The 11,780-nt window shown below is 40.7% G+C and overlaps 1 protein-coding gene across 1 annotated transcript; it reads right to left on the bottom strand.

Moving 5' to 3' along the window:
* Positions 1-215: 215 nt before the first annotated feature.
* On the bottom strand, positions 216-11,074 carry LOC113200944 (zinc finger protein with KRAB and SCAN domains 3-like). The gene is made up of 6 exons (XM_026414550.2): positions 10,717-11,074; positions 7,211-7,690; positions 5,701-5,848; positions 4,471-4,535; positions 4,141-4,264; positions 216-2,645 (listed from the first exon to the last, which is right to left on the bottom strand). Exons 2-6 carry the CDS (start codon positions 7,631-7,633, stop codon positions 1,795-1,797), a joined length of 1,611 nt encoding a protein of 536 aa, XP_026270335.1. The 5' UTR covers positions 7,634-7,690; positions 10,717-11,074; the 3' UTR covers positions 216-1,794.
* Between the last annotated feature and the right edge of the window lie 706 nt (positions 11,075-11,780).

Raw genomic sequence — 11,780 nt, forward strand, 5'->3', positions numbered from 1 at the left:
GAAGTTTTCATGCTCTTCAAGGGAAGAGAGAGACTGCTTGTTCAACTTTTGATTCTTCATCAGCTGACCTAACACAAGCTGTAAAACACATAACTTGCTTAGAAATATGGAAAAATTTTATTTCTGGAAATAGGAATGTGAACACTTTGGTCTTTAGCAGTAAGTGCCAGGCAATTTTATGTTAATACAAAAGAACAAATAGAATTAGCCAATTTTTAGAATAATTCATTCAACAAGATTCTGCTAGATGCTGAGGATATCCTGGATAATGGATAATGATGAGTCAGTCATTTGTCTCTCAGCCTCATGCCAGTCTTCTCTATCCTGAGGCTGTCAAACATCTTTCCCAGGACTGCCAAATGAAAAGAACTAGAAATCAAAAGTGGGGAACATGTTGAAAAGTTATCTTAGTTTTTACTTACTTTTCCTGAGGCACTGGGGATTGAAACCAGGGCTTTGTATGCTAGGAAAGAGCTTTACTACTGAATTATATCCTGGGACATTGGTCCTTTTCAGCCTTCATATTCAAACTGAAACAGTTTTCAGACTGGAACTCACACCACTGGCTTATTCACATGGGTCTCCAATTTGTTACAATAAACATACACAATTAGATATACACATACATGTATTCTATTTCTCTGCAGATCCTAATATATATCTAGGAAGTCTGGAAATCATGCAATGCATTTTTCCCCCTGATACTGGCAATCAGAACCAAGGGTACTTTATCACCGAGCTACATCTCTACCCCTTTCATTTTTTGAGACAGGTCTTGCTAAAGTGCCCAGGCTGGCCTTGAACTTATGATCTTTCCGCCTCAGACTCCTGAGCTACTGGGATTACACACTTGCAACACCACACCCATCTCATACAATGCATTTTTATTGATTTAATAAGTTACTCATTGGGCTGGGGATATAGCTTACTGGTAGAGTATATGCCTAGTAAACACTGGGTTCAATCTCTAGTACCACACTCCCCTCCACCCAAAAAGATCAAACAAAGTTAATACGGTTTATTTCTGTAATACAAATCAATTACATTAGGTCTTATTAGATTTGTGTCTGTTAGATCCCTGAAAACCCTGAAATACCAAGTCTTAGAAACTGACATAAAAACAGAGACCTGGATTGATCTGCAAAGGATTTTGGATAATGACTCAATTCCTAATGAACAAAATGCACTTAGCAGAAGAGAATGTATCACAATGCCCAAATCTTAATTGCAAAAGATGATTAGAAAACCTTGCAGTATCTGAAGAATTCCAGAATCTTAGACTGATATAGAGATTGTTGGTGCCAGAATCCAAGTGAGAAATGTAAATAAATGCAGTAATGAATGCATGTTTCTATAATAAATGATGCACTAGCAAAATACTTGCAAGACTCCAGTCATCTGGAAATACTTTTGTAGAAACAACTCCATTTAAAATATACCTGGTAAATACCACTATAATGCTGACTAAAAAAGTTTTCTCATTTAAATTCACAATACTGAAACCTTGACCATCATGAGAAGAAAAAGGAATGTTCTATGAGGTGTGTTTAAGGAAAAAGCAGATAACCTGATCAAGTAGATAACTTATGGTTAAAGTTCTCATCATAAGTAATTAAGGAGCTGTTACTATGCAGTTGGGAATAATGTATCTCAGCCAGATTATATTTTCTAATACTTGATGATGTACTGGTAAATAAAACCCCAGCCTCAAACTTCTGTAACCAGTAAGGGCTCCAGGATGGCTTCAGTTTAATGACAAATGAACTCCAACTTTAGTATGTATAGCACCAGTCACTAAGACAGAATTTTTTTTCCTACATGGCTTCTTTGATGTTGAACAAGGTATGAAGTTCGGGTGAAGCCTTTTCCACATGTATCACACTGATAGGGTTTCTCCCCAGTATGAATTTTTTGATGTTCAATAAGGCCTGTATTCTGAGTAAAACTTCTTTCACATTCATTACACTTATAAGACACAGGAGCTCCAACATTTTCCCACTGGCTTTCCATTCTGCCTTGACCTTCCCAGTCAGGTTCCTGAATATTTCTTTCCCCAGTGTGGATCCTCTGATGTCTCAGGAGATGGGAACTCCGCCTAAAGGCCTTGCCACACATGTTGCACTGGTATGGCTTCTCCCCAGTATGAATTCTGTGATGTTCAAGGAGGCTGCAGCTCTGGCTGAAGGTTTTTCCACAGTCATCACACTCATAGGGCTTCTCCCCAGTGTGAGTTCTCTGGTGTTTGATTAGGTCTGAGCTGTGACTAAAGGCCTTGCCACATTTTTCACACTCATATGGCTTCTCACCAGTGTGAACTCTCTGATGAATGACAAGGGCAGAGCTTCCAACGAAGGCTTTGCCACACTCCTCACATTCATAGGGCTTTTCTCCAGTGTGGATTCTTCTGTGCTTACTCAGGCCTGAACTTTGAGCAAAACTTTTTCCACATTCATGGCAAATGTGTCGCCTACTCCCTGTGGCATTTTTCCGCTTTCTGTGTAATCTGGCCTCCTGTTCACTAGCTTCTGCATATGTAGGCATTTGGGCAACATCTTCACCCTGGTGGCATGGTATCTTCCCAGGATCTTCTTCTGGATGTTCCTCAGCTAGAGGCAAATCCCCAATCTTAGTCTGCATTTCACCAGCTGAAACAACAAAGGCCAGCAACTGTTAATTGTGCTGTGCCATGGGAAGAAAGCTCTGTGATGAGTACCAGGAAACTAGCATTACAGAGGTCTATATATGCCAAGGAAGAAGACTTAAGGGCAGAAATAAGGATAGAAATAAAGAGTGCTAGGGAGGGAGACCTGAGAATGAGAATGGGGGCATTGGAAGATGGGTACAATTGGGAATGAAATGAGTGAAGAAAAGGTGGCCCAAGGACTGTGCTGCAGATACATGGGGTAGGGATGGTCTCTAAGCAGTAAGAATGGTAAGGGCAAAGCTATACATCTATTTTTTGTGTGTGTGTGTGGTGCTGGGGTTGAACCCAGGACCTTGTGCATGCGAGGCAGGCACTCTACAAACTGAGCTATATCCCCAGCCCAGGGCTATACATCTAGAATTAGATACTGAAAAAACTAAGTGGATGTAACTCCATGATAGAGAACTTGCCTAGCATGTGTGAGGCACTGGGTTCAATCCTCAGCATCACATAAAAATAAATAAATAAAGGTATTGTGTTCACCTACAACTAAAAACATTAAAAAAATTAAAAAATAAAAAGCTGAGTGGAAGGCGACAATGAACAGGGTAAATGAAAGGATTTCTGAAGTGTTGAAATATCCAAAGTGGAGACTCATTAATTGGGCACTGACCAAAGACAAGGGCAGTTATCTTGAAATATGCCCTAGGTAGAGATACAGTTCCCAAATAGAACAGGCATCAGCACCAGGATATCTAAGTTGAAGCCCCAACTTGTCAGCTATAGACCTCTGACAAGTCAGGTAACCCTTCAGGATCTGAAGTCAACATCTAAGGTAGCTTCTAACTCTCCTGCTCTATGACTCATGGCCCATTTCCTGAAAAGTCTCTGCCCCCTTAGTTAGGGATAGGAACAGGAAGGGAAGGAAAAGAAATCACCCTCCCCTTCACTGCTGGGGATCAAACCCATGACCTCATGCATGCTAGGCAAACATTCTACATTTGAGCTATACCACCAGCCACATTTGTTGGCATCTCGTATAAACCAGAATTGTAGTAGAGATTCTAGCCCCTTAGTGTAACTAAACCACTGACAAGGCAGTAAAGAAGGTAAGTTAAGAAGGAATTAATAAGGGGCTGGGATTGTGGCCCAGTGGTAGAGTACTTGCCTAGCATGTATGAGGCACTGGGTTCAATTCTCAATACCACATAAAAACAAATAAAATAAAGATACTGTGTCCACCTACACCTAAAAAAAATTTTAAATCATATATATATATGTATATATATATATATATATATATATACACACACACACACACACACACACACACACACATACACAAAGGATTAATGAGTTAAGTGTAGTAACAGGGTTTCAAATGGTGGTTTTGAATCCAAACATAATGGGATCAATAGCTTCTACCAACCTAACAGAATTACAGGTTTTCTGATACACAAAAGATGCCAAGGAACCTTGGGAGAAGTTAGTCTTACCCAGGGAGATCAGGCTGTCACAGTTTTCCTGCCTTTCATGTCTGTAGAGATTCACCTGAGAGGAATTCACCTGTGTCCACTCAGGGGTCAGAGTCAAGTCCACATCTTCTGTTTTCAGCATCCCCTATAGCAACAGAAGTGATTGACCAAACGCAGTAGGGAACATCTAGGAAGCATAGACAACTCCCCAAGTCACTAATTCATATCCCACCTAGGATATAAGTGGAGCATTTAGGGTCAGGACATTAGTGGGGTACATAGGGAGGGAATGCCCTAGGAAGTACAACAACAGTAAAAGGGATTGGGGGAAGATGAGGGGCTCTAGCTCACCCGGGACTCTAGAGTGAGCCTGGCAGCTAACATGGTGTCTTCTCTGCAGCTGTCTCCCTGGGCAACTAAGAAGGAAAGATACTCTGGATTAGATCTACCTTGGCAGTCAGACTTTCTGCCTTGTGGAATCCAAGTTCAAAACCTGGATTAATAAATTTCTGCCAAACAAGTTTATACAGAGCATATACTTTTCCAAAGTGCCTGATCCCAATAGCTCCAATTCTAGGGCTAAAGACATCTGGTGTGCTCTGTAGACATTTAAAAAAAAAGCATGCAAAAAGGACCCTTGTAAGGAATAGCAAAATGAAAGGAACAACAACCCCCCCCTCAACCAAACACACATACACAAGCTTTCCATTGGAGGATCCTTTGAATTTTGTTAGGGAGGGGAAAAACAATGGGATTTTTGATTAGTAGCTGTGAGAGTGAATTCTGCTTTGGTTTTGAAAAACTAAGAGGAGTCAAATAAGGTTAGACCCAGAAAAGCAGAAATTGGACTCTGGTTCAAGAGACAGAACATGAAAAAGAACTTCAGGTTTCCTTATAGGAGGCAAACAGTAAAAGGGGGAAAAATAGTTGGTTTAGGCTAGAACCTCTGTTGAGAAATAAAGATTGCACATTGTCTGATGTGTCCCAGTGTCATGTATCACAAGAACCTACACACGTTCAGGGAACTTGAGAGAACACCAGACAGCATATATTTGTTTCCTCTGGAGTAAATTTCATGTTTTTTTTTTTTTTTAAATAACAGATCCAGGGTTTAGAAAATTTAGAGCCTTTAATTTGTAATAGTCTTTAAACTGGGATATTTTGGCTGACGCTATAGATTTCTGTTTATTTTCTTCGCAGGACTTACTACTAAATTGTTTTATTAATTGTATATTTGCCATATTCTACAATAGAATGGAAACTCCATTGGCGCAATGTTTGTCTCACTGATGGCTATATCCCCAGTGCCAACAACATTGGCTACAGCATAAGAGTCCTCTGTAATTCACATGTTAAATGTATTTAGAGAAAATTCTTTCCATACCCAAATTTTAGTAACATCTTATTCATGATGCTGAGACTTGGAAAGATTTCCACAATTGTGTTTGCAATTTCCCTTTTAGTCTTAGTCTCAAAATAGGATTGATCAATGACGAACATGTAAATGGATCTTCTAGGTGAACCTTCAGTGAAACTGGATGAGATCTGTAGAATTCACACAGACCAGAAGATAATACTCACCTCTATCTTGTAAGGGCTGGCATTGCAAAGATTCACACTTGAGCAGAGCCTTCACTGGTGGGAATTGGCTATTTTGTGACTCTAGGGTTGGTGTCAACAGTGCCACCTTGCAACAGAGCAATTCTTGCCCCTGGTCACCACCTGGGACCTAGAAGTCATTCATTTGTTTTTATTTTCATTTATTCATCAAATACTTCTATAGCACTTTTTATAAGCCTGGCACTGTATATAATAAAAGTACTATAAAATAACAACATGAATAGCTGCCTTAAAAGGGACATACTATTATTTATCCTCATTTTACTTATGAAGAAACTGAGACAGGTTAAGCAGTTTGCCCATTGTCACTTGGCTAATAAGTGACTAATAAAGTGCTAAGATGGGAGTTCAGGCAGAATGGCACCAGAGTCATGTTCTTAAATCTATGTCCCCTCATTATATTCATTTGTGCGTTTATGAAAGCACTCTGGAAACTGGTGAGAAATTCTAAAAAAAAAAAAAAAACTATCTGAAAAAATGAGTCTAATAATTTTTAGCTTGAAGAATTTTTGGAACAAGTAAGTAAGATTACAGTATGTGAAATCAACCAACACAGGATCTGGCTAGCTAGTTTCTGGGCTGGGTTCGTGGTTCAGTGCTAGAGCAACTGCCTATCACGCGTGAAGCACTGGGTTCGATTCTTAGCACTGCATAAAAATAAAGTAAAAGGTATTGTGTTCACCTACAACTATAAAAAAATTTTTAAATTATATTTTCCAAGTCACTTTCTTTGTATAACTCAGAAATTCCCACATCCTTTATAAATAAGTTAAGAGACTTGAAATGACTTTCTGTTATAGAGCTCAGTGCAACAGATCCAAGTCAAGAACTTTGGTCTCCTAGTCACTGGTTAAAAGGCTCTGGCCAAATGTTCTCTGAAGGAATGTGTATAAGGACTCGGATAATGCAAAAATGAAACAGCCTCATAAAACAAGCCAGAAGATGGAGGTAAGAACCCATTTTCTACCAGAGGTTCAAAAGCAAAGGTCTATGGATTCCATCCCAAATGGTCTATGAATTTGGACAGGAAAAAAATTAATCTTATTTATTTATTTTTACGAATCTCTAAGAAAAATGTAGTATTTACTTGAATTGTGAATGAAAGCAACAAACCAATGTGGTATAAGTAGTTGCAAGATTGTCCTCAACAGAAATTGCAGATTTTTCCCAGCAGAAAAATCTTCAAGCCCCTTCCTTAGGTCTTATTAACTTAGTGCATTAAATTTTTAAAAAGGCATATATACAGCTTCATCACAAATTTAATACTTTGCTAAATGTTTATCAATACAATGGAGTTGTTTTGTATTCCTTTATATTTTCCTTTATATTCTGAGAAGTGGTCCAGAATATTGCTAAACTGGTTCACAGTTCAAAAAGTTACAGAACTCCTGATCTTAAAGGAATGCCCCTCACTCTGATCTTCAGGAAGGAACAGACTATAACTCTCAGATACTAAACCTGTTCTTTCTACCTGCAGTGTGGGCTCATCCAGATGCTTTTCCAAATACTCCAACAGTACCACCACCTCCTCCCCACTCTCTGGATGCTGCTTTTGCACCCAATTCTGCAGTTCCCTGGGCAGGATGGTCAGGAACTGCTCCAGCACCAGTAGCTCCAGGATTTGCTCTTTGCTGTGCATCTCAGGCCTCAGCCACTGTCGGCAGAGCTCTCGGAGCTGGCTCAGCACCTCTTTGGGTCCTGCTGTCTCTGGGTAGCAGAAAGCACGAAAGCGCTGGCGGCAGTGTTCCTTGCCCTGGTGGGGGCTACAGGGCAAACTGGCTTCCTCTGCAAAGGCAGAGGCCTCTTCCTCCTCCACCTTTATGACCAGAAGCCCCATCTGGTCGTCTGCAGAGTGGTCATCCAGGGCTGTGCTTTCCCTCGACTCTCTAGCCATTCTTAGCCAAGGCAATATGGGCCTCACTGTAGTTGCAAGCTGTACTTTTGGAAATTCCTGTAAGGTGAAAATCATTATTAGTTACTCAATTTGCTAAGAGTGCCCTCCTCTCATGCTCAGGTGCCTGAGGATGTTGCCAAGGAGCAGTTGCAGAGATTTCTCCCCCAGGTTCAAGTGCCTCTGCAGCTACATCCTCTGAACCACTCCAAACCTGAACCCCACATTAAGATCCTCAAAGGATGTCCTGGGAGTGGATGTGGACACCCTCCAAGGCACTCACTAATCCAGATTTAAACTGATGCTGGAGCAACCAACTTTCAGCAAAGAGCAGGCTACTTTGGACTCTAGGAAGCTTCTCTCAGTGATTAGCTCAGAATGATCCCATTAGCAACCAGGTCTGTGGTTGACTGAATTTTAAGATGACCCTAAGGATTAGCTGTTCTAATTCCCAGGACTTTGAGTATGATGAGATATCATCTCAGATTTACCAGACTAATCAGGAGGAACTTAATTCTACCAATAACCTTAATGAGCTTTTAAGTGGCCTCTAAATCAGAGCTCAGCTCTACCAACATCTTGACTTTGGAAGACCCTAAACAGACAACTCAGTTGAGCCTCCCTGGCCTTCTGACCTACAGAACTGGGAATAATAAGTTTTAAGTTATAAATATCTGGCAAATTGCTATGTAGCAATAGGAAATAGATAATAGGTCCCTGTGGTCAAGGAGCTATATTTAGGAGGAGAAAGAAAAGATGGCAGGCCCTGTGGCAAAAGAAATAAAACTGATTTTTTTTTTTCTCTGATTGTGAGGCTCATCCAAACAACTGGTAGAAAATTAACTCACATTCAGATGAGAAAGTTGAATTTCCCCAGACCATGGGCACAGTGGCATACACCTGCAATTTCAGTGGCTCAGGAAGCTGAGGCAGGAGGATCTCAAGTTCAAAGCCAGCCTCAGCAACTTAGCAAGGCCCTAAGAAACTCAGTGAAACCCTGTTTCTAAATATAATATAAAAAGGGCTGGGGATGTGGTTCAGTGGTAAAGTGCCCCTGGGTTCATCTTGGTGAAAAAAAAAATTCCCCCAGACTTCTTTGAACTTTGCACTGAAGGATCTTCTGTTTCTCTAAGAAATATCAAAGAATATCACCAAGCTTTTGCTCTGAACAGAGCAGTGGCTGCCCCGATCCTTGCCACTCCTTTAATCTGCCACTCTTTACTCCCCTTTAAGTCCAAACTTCTTAAAAGAAAGTCTTCCAGACTTGGACTCTGGTCCTAAGCTCCCACTTAGCCTTCAACACACTGTACACAGCAAACCAGGAAGAAAGCCATTAAAATTTCTCCTGCAGAAGTAACCAGAAATACTTCCTTCTGTTTCCATTTTTCATGGCTTTTTCTAAATCAACCAGGCTGATGCTGGTATCTACTTCCAGAAACTCACTTTCCCTGGATTCAGGGACCTGAATTCTGTCCTGCTTTCATCCTTCCTGTCTCTTCCCAGCGTTCTATTACAGTCTGGTTAGATGCACACTTTCAAGCCACGTTTCCTGAGTTCATAAACCAATTTGACCACCTACTAGTTAGGTGATCTTAGTAAACTACACATTTCTGTGTGTGTAGGTGATCTTAGTAAACTACACATTTTTAAAAAGGAGCTGAAGGTATAGCTCAGTGGTAGAGCTCTGAGAATATAACCTAGGTTCAGTCACCTAGTTACCCCCCTTCCTCCAAAAATCTTGATTTCTATCTTGAGCTGCCTCCCAGACACTTCTACCTGGAAATTTTGCAAACAAACACAACTCAGTATGCCCTGACCCAGGCTGATTTTCTTGCTGCCTCATCTATTCGTTCTCCAGCAAAATATTCCCTAGTATAGCAGCAACTAGTCACTAGGCTTCTTTAGAATCATTTGATTACCTCTAGTTGCTACAAGGATCACTTGTTCCAATCTATTCTACCCCTAGAATGTCTCTCAATCTATTCTCCCTGCTATCAGCATGGCTCAGGTCCTCATTTTTGTCTCTAGCCTAATTAAGTACTTTTAACCCACCCAGCTTCCTACATCTTTCGGGCTGCCATCAGAGAGTGCTCTCTAAAATACTTAACCAAGGCCTTCTCCTGCCTAAAATCACTAATGCTTTAATTCCAGATAAGCACCTATTTCTGATCACAACCAACTGGTGACCCTCTCTCCACAAATGAACTAAGGGACTATATTGAATGGTCATGTAGGTGTCATTGTTCAGACCACTCAGCCAAAGGGGCCAGTGGGAGCTCCGATAGGGCTCAGATACTTGTGTCTTCCAGACTATGTACATTCAACAGAGGAATCTATTTTTTAAAAAGGCATAAAGATACCCTGAATTTGCAAGAGCTCAGCAGCTACCCTACCAAACTTAACTATGCTCTTAATAAGTATTTCCTACATGCTGCCATGTATCTTCAGAGTAAACAGCACTCAAGCCCAGAAGTCCAACTTACATGTCCCCTCCTTTCTGGACTCTTTTTCAATCCCCTTAAGTAAACTAAACTGCCTTCTTCCACAACACTTCCTTTCTCCTTTGCAAAATAAATAAGACAGCTTGTCCCTGGGACATCACAACACACAAACCAAACCACTTTGAGTTTTCGCTTTGGGATAGAATATTGAGAGTATCTTATTTTTTCCTTCCTAAAATACAGAAATCATCCATTACAAACAGAACTGGTAAATGACACCAAAATTCAAAAAAGAAAGAAAAAAACAGTAACAAAAGCCAGTCATTAACACTACTCACTGAAGACAATGTGCTGCTGTCATTAGAAATAACAAATAATAGCAGCCAATCTTTACATTGTGGTTACTCTGTACCTGGTACTTTAAAAAGCATCCTACCCATATTAGATCACTTAATCTTCACATTGACCCAGTGAGTTAGGTGATATCAATCCCCATTTTACGAAGCAGTAAAATAAGGTACAGAGAGGTTAAGGGACTGGTCCCAAATCACACAGCTAATAAGTGGTAGGGGTGGGATCCAACCAGGCAATACAACTCCAAAGTCCTGACTCTCCTTCGGTGACATAATAATTTAAAGAACTGACCTTGTCTCCAGGACGAGTAAAAATTTAACGGTTCCCGTTTTTTCAAAGTTGGTCTGTGTGACCCACGAATCCTATTTCCAGACACTCTAAGGGGCCACCCAGACACCCGGAAAAGGCACTGGTTAAGGGAATCACAATGCGCCTGGCGTAAGCACTCCCGACCCAGTTCTTAGGGCCAAGGAGTGCCCTCCCCGCCCCTGCCAAGGCCTCCCCCAGGGTCTCCCTCTCCGCACGCAGACTGCAAAGGCACTGCCAGGAAAGGACTCCTCTGTCCCTACTCGGGGACAAAAGAAGGGCAGGACTGGCAGGACAGCCACGGGTGAACTAAACCCACACAAGAAAGTGGGCACCATATGGACGCCTCCCTTTCACCCCATACTCACAAAAGTGTCCGAAACTAGCAAACCACCCGCAGGGCGGGGCAGAGAGGCCACTTCCGGGCCTCTCTAGCCACCTCCCGGACTGACACTCAGTCGTTTGCTGGCTCCCCTCCTCTTCGCCGACCCTCTCTTCCCTTCTTGCTGTTAAAGAGACTTCAAAACGTTTTCCGTTCATAACAAAGGAAAAAAATCACTCCGAACTCTGTATATAATTTGCCACGTTTGGGAATAGAAGAGAGTAAAAAGAATTTAAATTATATTTGCTTTTATGGTCACAAAAAAAGTATAAGAAAATTCGTAAGAAAATTAATAATAGTGGTTACCTGTGAGAGGTGAAAGCTAGAAACTGTGAAAAGGGGAAAGGGTGTGAGGAAGAGTGTTACCATACCTTTATTAAATGTATTTTTAAGAGCTGTTTGCATTAATTAAAATATTAATTATAAATACATAACAGTTTTAAGGAGCATGCCAAATGGTTTGCCTAGAAAATTCAAGGTAATCTAGCACTTAAATTACGGGGATTAATAAAAGGGTTTGGCAAAAGTTAAATTTTTAAAAAATCGACATTCATAATTGCATTTCCCATCACCAGCACAAGTTAGGAAAAGTGATTTTTAAAAGGCAACAATTACAGAATCAAAGAAATACAAAAAAATTGCTTTAATGGAAACATTATAAAGCTTT

Source organism: Urocitellus parryii, chromosome 8, assembly GCF_045843805.1.
Source record: "Urocitellus parryii isolate mUroPar1 chromosome 8, mUroPar1.hap1, whole genome shotgun sequence".
Taxonomy (NCBI): Eukaryota; Metazoa; Chordata; class Mammalia; order Rodentia; family Sciuridae; genus Urocitellus; species Urocitellus parryii.

Excerpts from the sequence above, each read along its gene's own strand:
- LOC113200944 (XM_026414550.2), bottom strand. The coding sequence starts at position 7,633 with ATGGCTAGAGAGTCGAGGGAAAGCACAGCCCTGGATGACCACTCTGCA. Across the intron at positions 5,849-7,210 it reads TGGATGAGCCCACACTGCAG|GTCCCAGGTGGTGACCAGGG; the intron begins GTAGAAAGAACA and ends AATGACTTCTAG. Across the intron at positions 4,265-4,470 it reads GGCTCACTCTAGAGTCCCGG|GGGATGCTGAAAACAGAAGA; the intron begins GTGAGCTAGAGC and ends CTGTTGCTATAG.